General features: G+C 37.4%; 2 protein-coding genes across 4 annotated transcripts in view; both read right to left on the bottom strand.

Moving 5' to 3' along the window:
- LOC113042228 (integrin beta-1-like) overlaps window positions 1–4,773 on the bottom strand; it is a 36,676-nt gene extending 31,903 nt beyond the window's left edge. For both annotated transcript variants that reach the window (XM_026200889.1, XM_026200890.1), the window contains exon 1: window positions 4,527–4,773. The gene's annotated coding sequence lies outside the window, so the exon portion shown is untranslated. The remainder of the gene's footprint in view (window positions 1–4,526) is intronic.
- Window positions 4,774–8,240: 3,467 nt separating this feature from the next.
- LOC113042227 (neuropilin-1a-like) overlaps window positions 8,241–23,234 on the bottom strand; it is a 60,122-nt gene continuing 45,128 nt past the window's right edge. Inside the window, exons 9-17 of one of the 2 annotated variants that reach the window (XM_026200887.1) lie at window positions 19,782–20,113; window positions 18,624–18,768; window positions 16,718–16,819; window positions 14,766–14,822; window positions 12,614–12,757; window positions 12,262–12,539; window positions 11,775–11,871; window positions 10,905–10,958; window positions 8,241–10,649 (exon numbers count right to left, since the gene is read on the bottom strand). In XM_026200887.1, coding sequence (XP_026056672.1) covers window positions 10,363–10,649; window positions 10,905–10,958; window positions 11,775–11,871; window positions 12,262–12,539; window positions 12,614–12,757; window positions 14,766–14,822; window positions 16,718–16,819; window positions 18,624–18,768; window positions 19,782–20,113 — 1,496 coding nt within the window. In that variant the 3' untranslated portion in view covers window positions 8,241–10,362. The remainder of the gene's footprint in view (window positions 10,650–10,904; window positions 10,959–11,774; window positions 11,872–12,261; window positions 12,540–12,613; window positions 12,758–14,765; window positions 14,823–16,717; window positions 16,820–18,623; window positions 18,769–19,781; window positions 20,114–23,234) is intronic. The other variant, XM_026200888.1, reaches the window with a different exon arrangement.

Genomic DNA, 23,234 nt, shown 5'->3' with positions numbered 1-23,234 from the left:
TTGCCACATTAATAATTCGTAGGAATGAATTAACAAGTTGTAGGAATGAATAGACTATCTGTCCTGTCACTGTGTCCCGCAGCCCTGCAAAGCGCACGATATAAAACAGTTATCTGATGAAATGATTAGTAACTACATTTCTATTGCATTTAATGTTGAAGAACTTTTATGTTGTTTCTATTTTAATGTACTTTAAAGTTTAAATCACATTAAAAGCTTAATTTGTACATTGTGAATGAATGATGATGCTTTTATATATCGTCACCGTCACTCACAGACGCTCGCACGTGTTGAGTGCGCATGAGCCGCACGCAGCCCAACACTGAATCGGTTAACCGACCATCCATAGCCTTAATCGATTGCATCTCTTATCGACAATTAATCGATCATCGATTAATCGTTGACATCCCTATTCCACACCATTGTTAATCAACTATCGTTTCCCTCTGATTTCAGGAATAGATTATGGGTAGGGTTAGGTTTAGGGATATGGATTGGGTTAAGTCTAAATTTTTGGACATGATCCAGGATCAACAAAAGATGTTGATCCAGCAAAATGTCTTACTTGGCAAAATCACGGCGACCATGACGTCCAGTGACATTAAACTCTTCTGAAACTAGTTCAATTGAGGGTAACTGAATTTAGTTGAACCTTCCTATTTGGTAAAAATGTATCCCAGACGAGGAAGAATATAATGTCGCACTTTGTGAACTGTTTTTCTTTTTTTTCTTTTTTTGACAGATGTGTCTAAATGGTTCCACATTTCTACCCACAGCTGTACAACACCAGCTGCTCACTGTGCACAACTGATTCCAAACGTTCACAAACTAATCATATTATATGCCATCTACTTACCCACAGACCTTAACAAGCCAGTTCACGCTCACTATAAGGTAGGAATAATGGTACACCTTAAAACTGAATGTGAATAATGTAGCTTCTAACAAATTGAAATTATGCATTAAGTGCAATCACTTTTTTGGGGGTAAAATAGTTTTCAGTTCTATTCTCTTCACTCACCTTGAACAACAACAGTTGTTTTTTAGCATTTATACTCATGACAGACTGGCAAGAAGATTGGTTAAAACGGTTGAGAGACCAGCTACACAGTACTGCATTGAGCACATGCCATTGCAGGTCAATTTCAAGCTAATTTACTGTGTGACCTCCCTGGCTCACATGAATACTGCTTACATTGTACACCAGCGAAGACAGGTTTTTTTCTCATTGGCTGACCGGTAAGAGCAATGAGAACCGAGATCAGACAGCTCGAAGAAAATAGGAAAGGGGCAAAAAGTAGATCAGATTAGAAGGGGCCTGTTTGCAGACCAACATCAAACAAGAGATTGTACCAGTGGAAAGGAGATAGACACATTCTGAGCTCCTTTATCGCCACATGAAAACATAAACTTGGGAACAGAGTTTAAAAACAAATGTGCCCACAGACACAGATCCCAAACCTTTATAAACTAAAATATAAGCATTAAGAATATTAAAGAGTAATTCTCTGAAAAGCCAAATGTGTTGAGAAGAAAGGGGCATTTAAGAGCTGACACATGTGTTTTAAGATTTAAGTCTGACAGTTTTACAACGGCCCTACAGTAAAGTAACAGACACTGAGAACAACATGCAACCTTTGTAACATTTTTAGGCAGCACAGAATGGACAATAAGAAGAAATGGGTAGAGAAACTAAAGTGTCTCCTAAGTGTCCAAGCAACTCGCATCCATTCATTAAAATAATGGTGATCAGACTGCCAGAAATGTAAAAATAAAATAAAATAAAGTCTATTCCTCACTTAAAGCTTTTGCATGAAGACTCATAATCCAGCACATGGCTCATAGAGACTGCTTTGGGGAGCTCGACAGTCCCTGGCCACCATTCACTGTCACTGTATGAACATGAGTAACAAAAAAAATGTTTTGTATTCCATGAAAGACAATGATCCTCCTTCTGTCCAATGAGCCAATAGCACTTCTGGTTTGGGGACGGTCCACTCAGAATGACTGAAACAAATCATTTTAATTTAAGGTAGTGCTACAAATAATCCTTCTCTGACAGTTTGACTGAAAGAGCTGTTCATTGTCCTTCACGTTCTATTTTCAGAAAAGAATAACGCAACACTTGCTATTGGTAATGTGACATAAAATAACAAGAATATCTATGGCGATAGCTCTTTTCAGTTTGCTGAAACAATATGAAAAAAGACAACAATATATCGATGAATAATTAACTAGAATGCACTAAAAAGTTTTTCTTCCTAAATCCTGACGTCTCTTTCCAGGTTTGATTGTAGACATATATCACTCCAATGATATATAACATGTTCTTAATGTTGCTGCAGACAAAATCTAGCTTTAAGACTTATCCATGGTATGCTGAAGTTAATTCGTTAAAGCTTTCACACTTTTAAATTTCCTTTTAATGTTAGCTGGCTAAAGGGTGGGCAGAATAACCTCGCCCCACTCAGTTTCTGAAAATGCTTATTATTGTGTTCACAGAGCAAAACTTTTGTTTATTATTTAATGTTTAATGTTTAAAGTTACTTCCATGATTCATGCAAAGCATCATGGGGTGAAGGAAAAAGGTGCATATCGGTTTAGAACAACAAAAGTACATTTTTTTTTTTTAATCCTTTAATCTGGATTTTATATTTTTTGGGTTTGTCCTATTTCTGGATTCAGGACGACTGCCAAACAAGGTCTGGAAAACAATGACTGCATCTGTTCCTATGAATGTTTCACTAAGATCAGAACTGACAAGAGTGCTTGAATAATACTAACACTAAAGCATTATTAACAACATCATACACAAGCAATGTACCAATGAACAGTGTGGACACACTCAACAAAATGTATGCTTCTGATTGAGCTATTGATCAAGTGTCCAGCATAAACCGAAACTCCAACACTTTCCTTTGCATTTGCACTTAAGCTAACCACTAATTTAAAGTTAGAATCATGATATCTTCATATGAAAACTATTTTAAGAATCTATAACCACCAAACCAGAAACACAACACAGGACTGTGTATCCATTCTCAGAGATGACACAACTTCTCAGCACCTATTTGTCATAAGGAGTCACTGGTTAAAGATCCAAAAATAAATTATATATATATATGTTTTTTTTCTTCTGTCCAGCAGCTGTTGTGAAGGTCAGAGGTCACATACTGTCAGCGAACAGATGCTACTGACCACACACCTGATTTATTCCACCGTTTTACGCCCATTTACTTGATTAAAAAAGCTCCTCTGGTGTTAGACGCAAGGTTGTTGTAAAGGACAGAGCAGCCAGAGGTCCTCTTCTGATTAAAATGGGTACAAGGGTGTCACTGCATCCAATGGATCAATGCAGACTGTTTCCTGGAGTATTGACATTTGTAAAGGAACATGTCAGCTTTATGAAGCAGACTTGTTTCAGTCATATTTGAGAAATTGATTTTAGACAGATATCTTGTGTGTGTGTGTGTTTCTCTCACAAATGTTTTCCATTTGTGTCCTACAGTAAAAGGAGAAATGTCAGTAGATACAGTGTACAGTCATTCTGTACTGTGTAGTTAGTCCAGATAAACACCATGGCCTGTGTTTAAATACAGGTTAGCGGATAGATGCATTTACCTAAGAAAACAGATGAGCAAATCCATTGCATAGTCATGTAAGCTATTTACTTGCTCAAAGTGCTTTTTGTTTATTTCTCATTTCATTGCTTATTTACACAATTCCTATGATTTCTAAGAATCATATTTTCGAAGTCCAAAGTTCTGGTTCTTATTTTGAGGTCCAATTCTTACTATTAACAACCATTAATTATGACTTTTTACTCAATAAACTCAGGATTAGAAATGTAGAACACGGTCATGTAGAATATGTGCTTTATAATTCGTTCTAATAAATAGCCAATATGTTAACTAGAAAAGTGTTACCCAGGTTCCGCCGGAAATGTAGATTTGAATGTAAAATGACACTTTCGAACGTTCTACGTCATCGTTCCATTTTCCATTCCGTCTTCGATTAAGAAATACAACTGGGGAAATTAAATAATGATAATATTGATAATAAAATAAATAGGCCTACTTAAAAAAAAAAAAAACAATAATAACGACTCAAATAAAGATAGTACAGAAACACAAAATGCTAGGAAAGATGATTCTCCCTAGCAACATGTGTAGATGTGCCGCTTTCAAATTGATATAAAAAACAGATGGAACATAAAACAAGACGACGGGAAAACTGTCCATCGAACCTTTTTGTTCCATATGTTGCGTGCTAGAAATTAAAATGAAAAAAAAAAAAAAACAAGTAATGAGGTGTCTGCGAGAGGCTTTAAGGAGTAACCTAACACCTTTTTATAAAGCACCTAAAATATCTGCGAGACGGACCGTTACTCAAGTCACACATTCACCACACATTCCTCGCTTTAAATCACACTCACATCTGATTTAAACACCACTTTCTATCGAATAAAACCCTGATGAAAACTGCGTCCTTTCACTCGGCGGCCAGCGTTCAGACGGTAACTTTACCTTCTGCCTTTTATCACTAGTTTTCTCTCTTCACTTTCGAAGCCTCATAGAGGGTCTTTTGTCAACGTGTATCCTTCTGTTTCCCTTTAACCCTAAAAGAGCTTCTCTTAAATCCTTCAACAACCCATTCTGCGTCCGTCCGCTGTGAAATGAACTATTCCACAAAAGTCCGCGTTTATCGTCTACGTGTTTGCGTTGGAAAGAAGAGTTGATGAACGCTGGATGAAAAACTATGAGGTCAGCAGACGCGCAAACAGGCCACGCCCCTACCTACCGACGTCATCAGCTCTGACTTCAGCTTATGACGTCACGAGCCCTAAATAAGTAGGCCTACTAAATAACTAAAATAATAATAATAGTAATAAAAGTTAAAACTATTAGATTATGAATTAGAATGCGATGTGTTTGCCTGCATATTTATTAAAGTGTAATCCATATATTTTATGAATTGTTATTATTATATTTTATTTAACTTTTGTTATAAACATATATTAACATGAGAAGGTACATATTTGAAGTAAATCTATAAATGCTTATTTACTTGTCATCTATATATATATTTATAAGAGAAATTATTTATTTTCAGTCCAGTGATGTTTTGAGGTCTCTTGTGTCTCTGGGAGACATTCATATGATGAATTAAATTGATTAAAATTACTAATATTATTTGTACTGTATGTGGAAGTGTATTAATATTCCCCCAACCCAGAGATGAACATTATTTTAATTAAATGTATTTAAAATACATATTTAAATACTAAATAAGTATTTTGTAATTGTGTATTTTGCTGGACAATAAAATAAAATAAATAAATAAGTAATAAAAACTATGATAAAAACTACATTAAGAGACATTTTAGAGACAATATTTTGTATTTGAAATACTCAAAATACATGATCAATTAATTTTATTATCAGACAATACAGTATATTTTTTCACAAACTAACAACAAAAACACAACACTATTTCTACATGCATTTAAGACACCAAACATCTTATTTACTGTACTCCATTGTTTCCTTGAATTAATTTAAATATATACATTGCCTATAAATAAGTATCAATATATAAAGTTTTGAAAATGACTAAACAATAATTATGTATTTACTCTTGAGCTCTTTGTGAAAGTATATAAATGATTAAATTCAGCTGGTATAAAGTTTCACAGGACTGCTTCATTTCTGACATGACACGAGAAAGGGGCTTGAGAAATTAGATGAAATATGGATCAATATGTTGAACACATTGTCTATAGTTAGGGTTAAAGAATATGTTTAAAATATGTTGTTTATAAGATGTTCAAGGAGAGGAAAAGAAGTACTTATCTTTCTCTTATATGTGTATCTAAATGTAATGGCACTGTCTCAAGCACTTGATTGCTTGTAAATATTGTTTGTAATACAAATTACTTATATTTTATTTAAATACATTTCTCACACCGAATAATTGTAAGAGTTTCAAAAAGCTTCATGTTGAAAGTATTGGGTGGATGCATTATTACAGGGAATGATGGAAAAAGATCCTGTTTTATGTGCCAAAAAAAAAAAGAAGAAAACCTTGCTATGATTTCATAAGCAGAATAATAAGACGCCCAAAAGAGTCAATGCAGCTTTCGCAATGAATTCCTGCCTGAATACTGAAATACCTCACTGTCTGCTGTGGAGCAGCTAGAAACGGTGTAAACATGTTTCAGGTTTTAAGATGAAACACCATATTAATGTCTATTATTTCAACTGATAATTATACATTTAAATCATACTTTTCTTTTCGTTAAACTGTCAGGCAGAATAAACTAAAATAACTTAGTTTTAGATTTTAGGACCAACAGGGTCTTACTATCACATGACTGATATAACAAGTGATCAAACTCAGTGTACTGACCCAGTTTACCACAGCACAAACAGCTCAATACACTATCTATCATGATGTTTTAAACTCAAGCTAGCAGAGCTTTTAGGGTGATATAGTGTTATTAACACAACACTGCCCTCTAGTGTGCATCAATGTGAGTTACATGATCTTACAATTTATACAAACATTACCATTTTTATTAAAAGATTCCTCTGTTTCTGTTACATATTAAACATATTCAATATGTGGAGTATTGTATAAAGTAAACATTTTTAAATGCCTATGTAGTTAGACCTTATAAAGTCAGATATTAAGCTTAAACTGGCCTAGATAAATCAATAAAACGTCATCATTATTATCGAAACCATGGAATGATATACTGTAGGCTTATACCTTAAAAACAATAGATGCCTTTTTAAAAAGCATGTAAAATGACTTGAATTTAAGTAAATTTACTTATATTTTCTTAGCGATTTTGTACATAAAAAAAAAAAAAAAAAAAAAAAAAAAAAAAAAAACTTTGAGGACACCCATATGTTTCCTTTGCTTCTGTGTGTAACTGTCTGTTTGTTGCAGCTCGAGCAAAGAACTAATATATTTCAGAGCAAAGCATGTGTAACCAGAGCTGGAATATATATATATATATATATATATATATATAATGTCTGGTCTCTCTTCATCGATTGGTTTTGTCCTGATGGATAAACTGCAGTCTTGAGGAGCTCTGCTGTGTAATGAAAGAGAGCTTGTGTTTAACTTGTGTTAACCTGCAGGCGTCTGCTTTAGTATCTCTCTCTCTCTCTCTCACACACACACACACACACACACACACACACACACACACACACACACACACACACACAAGGAAAGGCTTTGGAGAGTTTGAAAACACAGAGTCAGCTGCCACAAAGACTGTACAGTAAAGCTTTGAGTCAAATATCAAATCACATTTGTCAATAAGTAATAGTTTCTCTAAGAGGCAACTTACCTTTGTGAAAAGAAGTCTCCCTTTAAGTTCACTTATTTCATTATTATTAGGGTTACACTTTATTTTAAGTAAATGTTGTTACTGAGTACTGAGTACTGAGGTTTAGGGTTGAAATAATACATAATTCACACTTATTACTAAAGTAAGTACATGTAAGGTGTAACTACATCACTTTGAAAGTGTCTTTTCTGGGTCACAATTTAGTTTAGGGATCAATTCTCACTTTTTGCTGACTTACAACTTCTGCCTCAATAAACTCCTGATTTGCTGTTTATTAATAGTTAGTACAGTAGTTTAAGTTTAGGTATTGGGTGCTAATAAGCTACCAATTAATCGTGAATTGATTTTTAAACTAATGCATTACAATTTTCTGTAATATACTTGTAAGATTTGAAGATGACTGTTTCACAAGGGACTCTAAATAGTGTGATGACATGCCTCGCTAATTTCATTATAGCAGTAAAAGCATTTTAAAGCATGTTTCTACATAGTAATTAACATCCAGCCCTGAGAAATATTCAATGGAGATCTTCAGTGATTACATATGCTCGTTATTACTTGAATGAATAAGCATTTATGTATTATAACTAATCAAATAATTAACACAATACACACTAGAGTAAGTTCACAGACATTGCTATCAGAGTTAGAAATATACTGATATTTCTAGAGGATCCTGGACACTTTTGTGCTTCATTTGAATACATCCAGTTTTTCTTTTGTGTAAAATAAGCTCTCAAAACCAAAAGAAGTGTGCATTAATATTCTGTACATAAGTCAGAAGTAGACTTCAAACACTTCTCTTGTCATCAAGTTGCTGTCCTGTCTATGTTCTCTTCATGTCAAAGAAAAATAACTTTTAAAAAGAGCAAAAGTTTGAGAACACATTTATTGGAGCTGAATCTTTGGAATATGTCAGTCGATGTGATTTGATCAGAAACAGAGCAGATGTGGAGGAGATTTTCTGTTCGTGATGCAGATGTTCAAATACAAAACGTTGATATCCATTTTAAGGCCTTGCTGTTTTTTATTCATTATTTTTTTATTCCTTCCTACTACAGCAACGTACAGAGGCAGTATTGAAAATAAAAGATTTCTTTGCTTCCGCATCTTCTTGTAAAAAAACAAAAAACAGAAAAAAGAAAAAAAAAAAGAAAAATATCAGCACAAAATCTCAACGACAGTACAAAAACCAAAAGAGAATCAGGGTCAGGTAAATGGGAGCTTTACTATAGGAAATCTGTATACCTTTTTCAATAATGAAAACATCTCCATAATTGACCATTTCAGAATCGTATCACATATTCTGAAACTATATTAAAAAATGAACACTGTCTTTTTTATTTCAGTTGTCTTTTTTTACAAATGAATGCTATAAACACATAAACTTCTTCAAATATATCGATCAGTGCAACAATGTTTCTTTTTCGTTAATGCTACAGTATGCTTTCTCACAGGATCAGCTTCAGCTGACACACATGTAGCATCGACTCGAGGATCCACGTCCTCGGAGAGAAAGGGGAAAACAGAAGTGTTGGCCACAGTATACAGCACACAGTACATGAACATACCCAGAAACCTGTAGAAAACATTAGTATTGTCAGCAGTGAAGCCCTGTTATCGGTTAAACTGTGTGTGTACGGCATTGCTAACATCAGATCCATCTGATGAATGAGAGATGAGATGAGATGGTCTCCAGACGTCTCAAGAGAAGGGCTGGTTGTGATTGGACCCTGCAGATTGAGGCAACAGTCCTTTGGTACAGACACAAGGCCAACGACAGAACGATGTGTGAGGACATCTAATAGCACCACTCTTAAAATCAGAGTTTCATTCAAGAGCACATGCATTCAAGCTCGACGGATGGAGACAGAAGCGCTTTGATGAATCCTCAAATCAAAGCCATCAAGGCAAGGATGAGCATCAATGTTTTCTTCTCTTTTTTTTTTGGTATGCTGGATAAACAGACATTCTGAACGTGATTATAGAGGATATGGTGATTATAAATCTGTAATCCAGGTGAATAAAACTCTCCTATGAAATGCATTTATGTTTTCATGATGAAATGCGCGCTGGATTTGTATCAGCATCTGTTCTGAACGAGGGCTGCATCTTTTGGAAACGTAGCAAAAAATAACCAAACAGGACGGAAAAAGCACACGTTTCACTTTCACAAAACAGTCGGACGATTGTATTTACAACATACAACCCAAGAAAAAAGGGATACTGCAGCTTTCTTTTTTGTCCTTTCACTTGTTTCCTTGAAAAGGGCATTAAAATATATTAAAATGTATGTACAATATGCAGGATTTCAATGTTAAAGCGCTATGAATTTACCGGGATTTGACTTGCAGAATCGACCGACAGCTTTTTCAAGAACTAAAGGGTTAAAAACACCGTAAAAACAACAGAGGAGGCCCCAAAAACAAAAAAAAAAAAAAACAAAAAAAGATGTACCAAAGGCACTGACTGAACCATACCCAGAATGCAACGGGGCTGGATGATTCTCCACCCTGTTTGATCCTTGCCCTCCCACGGGGTATTTACCTTCCCTTGGCCATATATGGTTCATTTGGGTTATTTTTTTCTTTTAAAATAAAAATAAATGATTTTTATCCTCCTTCCAAAAAACAACAAAAAAAAGATAAATACTTTATAACATTATTATATATTGGTCTCAACACCAGCATCTGATTGTAAAAATGATCAACCAAAAATAATACGAAATAAAAAATTAAAAATAATAATTTCAATCATCTGTACATATTCTTATTTTTCATTTAGTTTTTGTTTTTGTTTTCCCATGAATTCAATGTTTTGTACACAGTGTCCCCTACTGGTAGGTTCTGTTCACTGCAGCTCCTGAGAAAAGCATGGCTCAGTCCAGACCTCCCATTGGTTCACTGAACCACAGAGCCTTGTCCTCCTCCAATCAGAAGGCTTCGGCAGTCCGTTTAGCCCCGCCCTCCCTGAGGAGAGGTCCCCTCTCATTGGTCTCACGCTTCTGAGTACGTGTTCTGTGAGTTGAGCTTGTCCTTCTTTAACTTGACGCCGTCCACCAGCTCAAAGTTATAGTTTTCCAGAGCGGATAAGTTCCTGTCGGACATGGCGCTGTGGGAGCAGGCGCAGTAGAGGACCACGCCGCAGATGGCTCCGAGGAAGACCCCCAGCGCGCTCATGGCGATGATGGTGATGAGGATGGGGTCCAGCGTCTTCAGCATGTTTCCAGCGCCGTTGATCTCGTGGTTCTCCACGATCTCAGGGAAGTCTGTGATGTCCACGACTGGAAGAGAACAGACCAGAAAACCTGTTTTAGATATTGCTTTAGGATTTTATGCAGTCAAAACTAAAATTATTCAGACACCAGATATATATTTTTGCATATTATTTTTTCTTGTAAAACATACTCTGATAAAACTCAAAACATTTATTTATTTATTTATTTGCTTTGCATACATCTTATTTAGTCACTAATGTTGTTATGGGTACCAACATGTTTTCAGCATCTGCATGCATTATATTTGAGAAAGGCACTTACTGATGTCGTTGAAGTTGTCTTCAGGTAGAATTGGCTCTGCTGGGACATCTGGGTCTATAAAAACAGTCAGGAAATGTACATAATTCAATAATCTCATCTAACAGCTTAAAATCAAACTGTAAGTCAAAATTATATTTGTAATTTTAATTTGTTCCTTCAACTGCCATTACATTTAAAGACCATGGTTGTTATGATTTTGGATATATGAGATATAGTATAGAAACTAATAAGTACTGGATTTTTTTTTTTAATCATGTTTTTTTTTTTAAACTCTATAATATTTTACTGGGCAGAAATAGCTATTTAGGAGTAAAATAAATAAAAATGAAATTATAATAAAATTAATGTATTAATTATACATTCATACATGTAATCACAATAAAGTAATCGGTAAAGTAATCAGTAAATAAATAAACTGTAAACTCAGTTACTGAATTAAGAAAATTCTGGATTTTCTTTTAAATATAATTATTTTAATGATTGATAAATATGTTATTTAAATATCCAATACATAGATCACACCATATTTAATATTTGGCAGGAATGGAAACAAGGCTGTGAGTGGGTGAACAAATAAAATAAAATGAAACTCTATAATACTGTTGAAAGTTAGGAGTTATGAAAATGACATATCTAGGACTTTCATACAGTGTGTAAAACCGTACGTTTGTCCTTCACAGCCTCATTTTCATTTGCATTAAGTATAATAATGCGTCTAACCTGACTTAGGTCTATCCTCAGTGTCTGTACATAAACATGCTTGAAAATGAGCAACTTTGTCATTACAGAAGTAGTAGCAGAAATATCAAAAATAACACAATCTTAATTCATCTCAGTGTATTTTGCACTATGAAGGGTTAACTGACTCACCCTTGCAGTCATCCACGTTCAGATTGTCTAAGATTTTGATGTCGTCCACAGCAATGTCTCCCCAACTCTTCCTCTCCACTACGCTTTCAATTACCACCTGAAATAAAGACAAACACCAAGATAAAAGTTGAACTATATGTGACCCCGGAGCACATAATGAGTCATTAGTCGCAGGGGTATAATTGGTAGCAATAGCCAATGATACATTGTGTGAGTCAAAATCATCCAGATTTCTTTAATGCCAAAAATCATTAGGATATTAAGTAAAGATATTTTGTAAGTTTCCTACCATGTATATATATCAAAACATAATTTCGGATTAGTAATATGCATTGCTAAGGACTTCATTTGAACAACTTTAAAGGAGATTTTCTAAATTTTTTTGCATTCCAGACATTCCAGATTTTCAAATATTGTTCTATCCTAACAAACACATACATCAATGGAAAGCTTATTCACACACACACACACACACTTGTCTCAGCACCTGGTAGGGTTTGTTGGAGTGGGGTATGAGCACACGGCCCTCCCTCCAGCGGTTGCCTTGATGACCGCTGACCGTCCAGAGCAGGACGTCAGCTGAGCCCTGGCTGCTTTCTCTGCGCTGTTTGATGTGAAGCGTGCCGATGTGAGAGCCGAACATGTGATACCAGAAGGACAAGCACAGGTCCGAGTCCTGGCCCGACACGGATGGACTCACTAACCGAGCCACTTCTGTCTCCTGAGCACCTGTGGCCAGGGTGTAGATGAAGTTCCCTGATCCGCCTGCAGCAGACGGAGAGAAACCACAGTTTCTCACAGTGTCTCACAGTTTTCGTGCTGTGAGGTCAGTTTCTCACCAGTGTGGTCCATGTTTGGGCCGGTGTTCAGAGTCGGGGTGCCGCTGGACTGGATCTGCCACCTGAAACCGCTGTCCTCGGACATCCAGCCACAGAAGGAAGGATCACTGGCCCAGCCGAAATCACAGGCGAACCACAGGAACGCTGCACAGAGAACACACACAGAGAAGATCATTAACAGAGCCAAAGCAGTGACACATACAGAATATTATTTATATTTTAGAATTATTATTTTTATATGAAAGTTTCTTTTCTTTTTTTTTCATGTATTTGAAAACTGCATTTATTTGATTACAAATACAGTAAAAACAGTGAAATGGTATTACATTTTAAAATAGCCATTTTCTGTGTGAATCTGTGTTAAAGTGTAATGTATTTCTGTGATGCTCCGCTGTATTTTCAGCATCATTCCTCCAGTCTTCAGTGTCACATGATCTTCAGAAATCATGATAATATGATGATTTACTGCTAAAGAAACATTTCTGATTATTATCAATGTTGAAACAATGTTGCAGCATTTATTTGAACACTCTCATAATAAAAGTACCTTTCCAAAATGTACTTTTTGTACTTTATTTACTCCTAAAATATGCATATTATTACCTTAAATGCTCATATTCACATCTAAAGAGCACATTAAAGTACGCTTTGTAAGTGACATGTTTTATACTTTTTTTTTTATTTTTTAATGAGAGTGAAACAGAATCTTTTGTAACATTGTAACTGTTTAATTGTTTTGAAGCTACTGTGTTATTGATTGGACTACACAAATCTCTAAACTACATGCTTTATATTTACTGTCCACTTGATGGCAACAAAGAGTTATTTTACAAGCAGCAGAAAACACCATCATTTAAGCACGAGCATTTCCAAATCCCAAAGCCAAATTCATACACCAAATATAGCTAGATCTAGAGCGAGAATACAGAACAAACGAAACAATGAGGCTTTGAAACTGAGATTGACATGAAAGAAGGAGGGAGGGATTAAACGATGTTAGATTGAGTGAGAGATAGAAAGCCAAAGAGAGAAAGCAGAGAGAATTGAGACGGACAGAAAAGCAGAAGCACGTCTAGGATGTCAGCTACGCCGGTGCCTGCACAGCCTCAGCGCTGCTTTATAGACAGTTTAATAAAGCCAGGATTCTCCACGAGTTTCACAGGGTATTTGCTCACTGAATGCGAAGGAAAGAATTTCCCATTAAAAGCCGCAGCTCAGGCACGCAGCCACTGCAGCTTCAGAAAATGCCAGTTTCCAATTAAAAGTTATTTCTTCTTTTCCATCTGTAAATGGATTGGGGCTGTCGCAGTGGAGGACAGTGCACGGATACGTTTCACCGCAGTACAGAACGTTCTACCAGTTTTGAATGCTTGTCATAGCAAATAAACCACATCCAATAATAGAAAGTGCACACATCTACTCAATGTTAACCAGCCAAGACCACACACTCACACACAAGGACACATGCTTATTAGGACCTTCAATCTATTCAGTTGTGTTGCTGTTTTGCTTGTTGTGATGAAGCTCAGACAGGGCCAAACACACACACAAACACACACACACACACTGGCTAATTAGACAAGGTCAGTTAAGGGGGATTTTTCGTTTGCCCATTAGTGAACAGTCTTGAATGGCTAATCAGTCATCACGCTGAATTAGCAAATCAAAGAAGCTCTTTACAGATTTTTACTAGAACACTACAGAAACGAGATTACATACTCATCTTTGAGTTCACACACTTATAATCAAACAGAGAACTAAGAAAACATACAATAAGAATTTTCTTTCTTAAAGGTGCAGTGCGTCATTTCTGTGCTGCTAGAGACAGCAAATGTACATAACTGCAAAAAAAAAATTTCGAAGAAGAAAATAGCTTACTGGTGCTCATCAGACACAGTGCATCTAGTTCCCTCTTTTTCAGAAATAAAACAGGCAATCCTAAATGAAACTCATAAAAAATATATTTTAAATGTGCACATTATTCGGGGAAATTAGCTATAACTGGCTTACTTAGAGTTGTCTGTGCACACTGGACTGGAATAGAGAAAGTATGCTAACACTGCAAAAATGACACGCCGCACCTTTAAGGGAGTATGCATTAGTACAATCCTGAATAATTAGAGAAATTATGGGTAGAATTAGAGGTAAGTACCTTTCTCATCTGGAACGGTGCTGGTCTCTGTGGTCGTCTCTGGAGCTGCGGTTCCACCTGTAGTGTGGACACAGAGAAGCCCATTAGATGAAAAGTTAAAGTGAGACACTGGCTAATATTTTATTTGGATATTATCAGGAGGTAAGGATCTGTCTGTGCTAATTCCCCTCTTTGTATTTGCTTAGCATTTTTAAAATGAGCTTTGCCGGATGAGACATGCAAATACGTTCAGAAACGTTGGAACCTTTACTTTTATCATTTAGCAGAGGGGGGTGCAATTCTGTGTAACACACACTCTGTGAGACTGCACTGAAGTCAACACACAGGAGATTAGAGGCAGAATTTATAATGCTTTGTTAGTATTAACAGCCGGAGAGCAGAAGACATTTTCACACATGAATAACTTAAGGTAAGTGCAAGCTAGATTGCAATGGAGTATTATATTACTGTATACTACTTACTGTGTGGTAGTGTTACTGTTTAAAACCATTCTTTCTGTTTCTCTGAGTGTCTATTTACACTAAATGCATATAACCCACCACCTTGTTGGTAGAAGCTATTCACCCTAACTCGACCCAGCAACGTGTGGTTGGGCTAGTCAACACTACAAAAGACGATTGTATAAAATCAGCTCCAGTGACGCAGATTGGAAAAGCATGTGCCAAAGTCATTTTCGACCCTGGAATGAATCCGCCTTTTGCCAACATATTTTTTTCACATCGGAAAGGCATTTATTTTCAATAAAAATGAAGGAAATAATCGAAAAGTTGAAAATAAAGTATTGGGTAGGGTTAGGGTAGGTGTAAGGAGGGCTTATTTTATCCCAATAAGGTGGAATCCATTTAATAATTTGAATTTAAAAAAAATATTTACACTCAACACGTTATTATTGCATACTATTTGATAATGTACAACAATACCGGGGTGCAAAAATTGCCACTATTTGCTATAAGTAGTATAAATGGCACAAAATCCTGCTATTTTAACAGTGTAAATATAATCTATAACTATTTGCACTTAGTGTAAATACCATATTGCTAAGAAAATATCATTTTCACTTAGTGTAAATAGCCGATGCCATTTTTTTTTATTGTATGTGAAACAGTGTGAGTCATACTACACAGTATATACTGTATTCTGCATACTATTTCCTTAAAATAAAGCAGTATGTAGTAAGTCAATTTAGCAATTTAGGCATAAGTTGATTTTAGTATGTACATGTTAAATTATGCATACCATACATTATATACTGCATACTGCTAAATGCTTTTTAAATGTATTGTATGTGAAGCAGTATGTAGTAATCAGTCATAATGGACTATTTAAACTGTACTTACTTTACATTTATACAAAAACTTGTTATAGCTTGTGACACCAAAACAAATTCCTTGTGTGTGCACTTGTCAATAAAGCTCTTTGTGACTTTACTGTAGTATGCTACAATGTTGTGACATGACCTTGCCATTTTATATTAGTTCGACACATAACCATCTCAGAACTAAATACAAAAAAAAAATTGCATTTTTAATCCAATTTTGTATAAACGATTTTAACTTTTGGCAGTCCTCAAGGTAGATATCGCAGATATTGCATTTGATATCGCTCGCCGTTCATTCATCACTGTCTGGCTTTTGTAATGAAATGGAAGACCAAATGGAGCTCGTTTGGCAAATGTAGAAGGTTATTTCAGTATTAGATGCATACAGAACATTTGCAGTCCATGCACAGTATACTTCACTTCTAGTAGGAGTAGTGTGGTAAGTGTGGTTATATGCAATGAGATTCATAGTGTGAGGAGTGATTTGTATTAGCACCCAAAAAAAAAAAAAAAAAATGCTAGAAGAGCTGATATTTGCGGAAGCAAGGGAGGCAGTTAGTCTTTTGGGATTAGCATAGCAAAAGGAGCAAGTGCAGTAAGTAAGGTTGCAGTCTCTGCAGGCGGGTGTTAGCACCTGTCTGGTCGTAGTCATCACCTGTTCCACTATGGCAGTTGGCCTGGTCATCATCACACTCGTCTGATGGCGTAGTGGAGGAAGCGGGTGTAGTAGGGGGCACTGTGAGTCAGAGATAGAGAGAAAAAGATACCCATTATTCATGACTGTGACACAGCTTTCACAAAATAAAGTGATGAATCACCTTTCTTCCCAAGGTACCAAGGTAGATTTTCATCATTTTTTAAAGGTGATTACTGAAAGTCCAAAACCACGTAGTACTATAGTATATATTTTTTTTGTACGTCATTCCACAAATCATCTTAATGATTATGCTCTTTCTGTAATCTTTCCAAGTCTGTAGCCCTTTGATACGGGCCTGTGCGTGACTCTGGCTGCAGGGTTGAGGATGTTATGCTCCACCCTGGGCCGGTATCCTCTCGGCTGTATCCTCTCATTATCTGCCTGTGCTCCTTTGGATGTGGCCTTTGCCTACATCTGCCTAAAACCCTGTGTTTACTCTCAGCTTGTAATGAGCTGCCCTTAAGCCTGTAGGGCTTTCCCGGGATAGAAGGAGAGGGAAAAATGAGCAGGGAGGGAGAGGGGGAAACGGGAGCTGTGCTGGAAGTTGTGCGGGTGAGGGCATTTTGAAGAGTCTCTAAAGCAGAGGGGTCACAGCGAGGTCACTGTGCTGGCTCTGGACAGCATTGTTGATCGCATTGCACACTCTTGCTAGGACTTAAGTGTCCTGCTGTTTGGAATGTGTATGGGTTCAGTTGTTTGATTGTGAGGGTTTAGCTAAGAAAGAGAAATAATGGGGTAAATTTATATACATAGTGTTGGACTTCATGTACTGGCATTAAAAGTAAAATCAAGCACTATCATCCAACTAAAGCTCCCGGTGGGATGCTGTGGCTTATACAAGCAAGTCTCAAAGAAATCCAATATGTAAATCCACTTAACGCTGCCTCAACAGAAAACACACATACCCCCCATCAGAGCTAAACTAATTCAGGAAGAAAGACAGAGGGGAAGACATCAAGGAACTTTTCGTAATCCTTCAAGGCAGGTGGACCAAAGATTATCTCCAGCTGTGAGGGGCCCTGTTACTTAGGAGTGTCACAGGCCCCTGGTTTTCTGGGTTGGAGACATCCTTTGATGCCGCATCTGCCGGACAAGTAATTATGAAGAAAGCTAAGCTATACCCTATCCTGTCCTCTTGAGTGGATAAGTCCAAATTCAATCATATAGCATCTGTACTATAAGACCACACACTTGAGGACCTTCAAACTCTGTTTAGATCAAAGGTCTGTCATTTTGTTTGCCTCTTGTTCACTTGCTTTAAACAATCTGTCTTTGGCTTGTTGCAAGGGTGTCCATTATGTGTATGAATCACGGTTTCTTTGAAAAATATTGTTGGAATAAGCAACACACTACACTTGCCTAAAGTTACACTATTTGGAAAACAACAGAGCAACTGTTAATGCGACTGAAAATGTAGCTAAAGGGATCGTTCACTCAAAAATTTTAACTGTCATTAAATACCCTAATGTAAGACAAATTATTTCTTCTCTTCTGTGTCAGTCTTCGACACAAATTCACGTATCTTGGTACTCTCTTCAACGGTGGCTTTGTGCATGAAAAGTATTCTTGTAGCTACAAAAAATTACAGTTGAACCACTGATGGACTATTTTTACGATGTCCTTACTATGTGTCTGGGTTTTAAATGTTGTAGTTCCCTTGGTGTCTATGGAGGGTTCTGAAGATAAAACTGAGGTCTTACGAGTTTAGAACTACATGAGGGCGAGAAATTGATGACAGAAGTTTTATTTTTTGGGTGAAATATCTCTTTAAGTCAGTAGCGTCCTTTCTTGAGTACTCCTGTGTGGGGTTATGTGTGTGTCTGTGAATGAGTTTTCAACTTACCTTCCATTTCACAGCCCAGGAGTTCCAGTCTAAGTCCCATCCCAGCAGGAGTGGCTCTGTCTGGGTACACCCTAACAAAGCGTGTCAATATAGGCTCCACCGTCCTCAATGCTGGCGTGTCATAGTTCAAATTCCCCTCAAATAACTGCCGAGAACAACGACAGAGTCAGAGACAATAGTTAGCAGTCAAGCAGAAATGGAAAAAGATAAAAGTGAAATCTTTATTAAGAGTATTCCAAAGTTCGACAGACTGGGAAAGCAAAGAGCAGAGCTTTAATGAAAGAGAACGAGTGAGAGGGCACCCAGCTCACACCTTTCTTAACTTGGGCACTGCTGTATTTCTAATGCAACAAAGCACTAGAGAAAAGAAAGTCTTCAACTTTACTTCTGACATTGTATGGCTGAAAAAAAAGAAAGCTGCGGGCTAACACTGTAGTCTACGACAGCAGGATGCACAGGCTTTCAAAAGCATCTGCCTTTGACTTCACACTTCTGAAGCCTTAAAACCCAGACACGAGGAACCACAGGAGACAGACAAAAAAAAAACTAAAAAAACGAAAGGACACTCGCCAGAGGTACCAAAGGTACAGAACAAGATGAGAAGTCATGAAAGAACATTAATGGCCATCAGAGCTAATGCGTCTCCTTTTGTCCTTCAAACTAAGGTAGAGATATAAGGGTTTTAAAAGGGTTCTTCTAGGATTTATAATCCAATCCATCTTTTTGATAGGGGATAAGGCACATAGGCTATGTTCTAAAAAAAAGTCACGCATTTCATGTATTTCACATACTGTATCATTTCTTAAGAAATTTGTCTGTTTTCACTATGATCGCAAATGAACACTATACTGTTATTCTGTTTTGCTATTATGACTGTTTTTAGGATTAAGATTATTATTAGTATTTTTTAATGCATTTGGGATGTTTCCCCAATAATGTGCTCACAGAATTAGTCTATTTATTATCATTCTCTTTTCTGTCCATCTAAAAGGCATCGGAAAGAATACATTATAGCTCCACATTTCTTAACACATTTCCTAAAATCAGGCTAAACTAATCTCAGATTAGTGCTTAAGAACCTCAAAGTGATTCAAAACTATTCTAAATGTTAAACCAGTTTATGTTTATGAACCACCTTCCAGCTTCCCTATATCTTACCTTGGGCTTGTTGCCAGTGGCATCCATCACCATTTTCCAGTCAGATCCATTGTTGCTGTAGCCCAGCCGAAACTTCTTCATGAATACCTTGTTATCGCGGTGTTTGCCTCCCTGGATGATCAACCCTCGGAAGAGTTTATCTTCACCCAGATCTATCTGCAGCCACTCATCCACATACGGCTGGGGCTGTGGCAACAACATCCATCCCGAACGGCTGGTCAGCAGACGGGCATTCTCTGACACCCAGGTGCGCTCGGTGTGGGACGAAACTGTGATCTGAGAGTCTGCGATAAGGCCTGAGACCATTCCCAACATTCCAGAACATGGGTACTCTGTTGAAAGACAAAGAGAGTTTTAGATTCAAGGAAGATCGAACTCTTCACTAGTCACTATCCTGAGATGTGACGTGAAAAGCAGCAGACAGAGAAAAATGTATTTGCAGTCAAATGTATTGGCCATCAAAGGAGAACCGTAAATGGACTGTGTAGTTTTGGCACCCACCAGCAGGGGCTAACAGGGCCATGCTAACAAGTCAAACCTTGATCCCTCGGTTAGACTTTTATCTAACCTGCCACTGCTGGAAAAACAAATGTACCTTTATTTGTCATGCTAATAAAACACATGGATGCCGAGAAAGAGAGGGTTGTTTGAGAACATAGTGGAAGAGTTGAATGATAATTGAGGGACGTGTCTACAAAAGATTAGATTAGCTGTGAGTAGGTAAGTCTGAGTGGAAGAGAAAGAAAGGGAAAGAAAAAAAATGATATTGGCTGATAAACCTGGTAGAAACGGTCACATCTCAGTGAGCTGGGAAACATTCTTACCAACAACCTAAAGAGGTCACGGGCCATAAAGAGGCTGAACAAAGAGAGAAGGAAATACATTTGTTGCAAAGGAAAGACAGATGAAGTGGACAGAAGAGATAAGAAACCTCTTGTTCTCTTTGTTTCTCTCTCTCCATCTTCCTTTCACCACTGACCTTGTGCATTAACTATTCTGCTTTCTTTTTCTCAAGGTACCAAATTAAAACCTTTCACTAGTGTAGCTACCTTTCATTTCTGAAAAGTTGCTCACTCTTATTCTCAGTTCTGCTCCACTCTTAACTACCTTTTGTTTTTATTATGCTTTCTTATTCACCTTCCTCAAATCTATCCCTTCATCCATCTTGTAATCTGTCTTCATCTCTCCAAACTGGCTTCCTTTGTTTTAGGGTTGATACTAGGATTTTTCAGGCTTTGCAAACTTGTGTTGCAAAGAAAAAAAATGAGTTTGAGGGAAATGATCAGACGTGCAGCACTGACTGTGTGTTGCCTGTCATGACTTTCGTACCTTCTCTGAAGCAGTGGAATTTGTGACCTTCCAGCGATAAAATAATCTATGATCAGCACCCGTTCAGCAGGAAAACATCAGAGACAATCTTGGACTAGTCACAGATGAACCCGTGAAATGTCCCGTGAAATACCACCAGAACAGAGTTTTCATTCACAACAATGTCTTTGTACTGATGAAGGGAACTTCCTCTGTAGTTTTGAAATGGAAAGAGCACTTGTCTGTGACCCCTTCAGAAGCTGCAGAGAATCCAAATGTGAGTTCCAGTCTCCTAAAACAACAAATTGCTTGTGACTTTGATTTTTCCATTGTTTGTTTGTAGATGTACAGCTGGGGTTAGGTTTACTGTAACCCTGCCAAATTTGGAAAATATCTCTGCGTGTAATTTTTGCTATATGCATGCCAAATTGTTTTGGGACCTGAATGAAAAAGATCTCCACTGAGGTGGTTGGACCTCAGAGTTTGGAAGTCAACCATGTTTATTTTCAATCCACTGGCTGGCACTGTCATCAGGAAGTGTTTATGGATCTCAGATGGGGATGCATGGTAGAAGCTCCTGGTGTGGTAGACCCTGACAGACACACCCTGAGGGTGAACTGGTCCATATGCATCGCGTGTTTCCTCTGTTGGTTTGGTCTGTGCACAGCACATAAAGGCTGGATGACCACACACAGATGGTTTTATTTACAAACAGCGGGAGGAAGTTTATTAATGGATGTGGAAAGCCTATCAGACCTGAACTGTGCACAAGACCACCTCCTAACTGCCAGCAGGCATCCTCTATTGGTAGTGTCAAGGTACATCGCTTTCAAACATATTGCCAAGGAATAGAGCTTGCAGCAATTCCTTGATAATGTGATATTCACCTTGATTAAGTGGTATCATATGGTAATACCATGGAACTTTTAATACTTACCATGGTAATGAATGGTTATCACATCACATCAAATCACATCATGTACATGGCCCAGGAATGCCTTGGTGCAACCATTGTAAAATGGCAATAGTATCACTTGATAATACTTTGGTACCTTGATAATAGTACTTGTACCTTGCATCTAAAATGATGGTGTTTTTTTGGTACTCATCGGGTAATTTCAATGTTTTTGGACATGTATCATGATATTCTTAGTAGTACCATGGTAAATGTGCACAAATGTATCAAAGTATGTCTTATAAATATGTCCAATAAACATACGGTAGTAATACCATGGTACTTGTTATTAAGATTCTTGGCAGTATCATCATAAGGGAGCCCGATGCACACTGATGATGTCACTGGGAGGCCTCTGCTCTTGTGATGTGTTTAGAATGCGGTCTGTTCCCCTGTCCAAAACATGACTGCAACAGCTGCGCTCCAGAACTGCGGTGAACCGCACACATACAGTACACACACACAAATGTACAACCAGTGCTTAATCTGTGTACACACACAGACTCTAAAAATAAGCCCCTATGCATGCTGAACGTAAAGTTGATAGAAGGCTCATGATGGCAAACATGCTCTTCCTCCTCCTACACATATGAGGAAATGTTCTCAGCGGGGAGGCGCTGATGATATGAAAGCCTTTGCAATCAAAGCTCTGTAGGGTGGAGCCATGCCAAAACATGCAGATGAGTATGCAAATGAAGACAGGGCCAGCTGGGCCTGACTGCGGCTGGTGGGTGTAGATCTTGCCGTGTGCAACAGCGTGTGCAATATGTACATCTGTGTGTGTTTGAAAGAGAGGCTGAGAGGTTAGAGCTCGGGGGAGGAGGGTAGAGGCAGAATTGGGGTAGAAGTGGATAGGTTGCAGCAACAGCAGTGCACGCTGTGCTCGCCATTCATTTTGAATGAAGTACATCCAAACATGGGGAAACATGAATACACGGTCCTTTCCATTGACGTTAACACTTGTCTATAACGTAATAGCTCCTCCAATATTGCACAAGCATGATTCGCACATGGCTTTCAGGGGCATGAATAAACACTTCACCATATGCCTGCCTCCAAAGCAAGCAAAAAGTAAACTATTTAATTGAAAGATCATGATGGAGTTGTGTGTTGACAAAACACTGCTTCTAAATCTGAGTTAACACTCTGTTTCTAAACATTTTGATGTATGCCAGTTGTGCTGTTGAGAG

Source organism: Carassius auratus, chromosome 24 (genome assembly GCF_003368295.1).
Source record: "Carassius auratus strain Wakin chromosome 24, ASM336829v1, whole genome shotgun sequence".
Classification (NCBI taxonomy): Eukaryota; Metazoa; Chordata; class Actinopteri; order Cypriniformes; family Cyprinidae; genus Carassius; species Carassius auratus.
The sequence above is the reverse complement of the archived record's forward strand: the minus strand, read 5'-3'. Positions and strand labels throughout refer to the sequence as shown.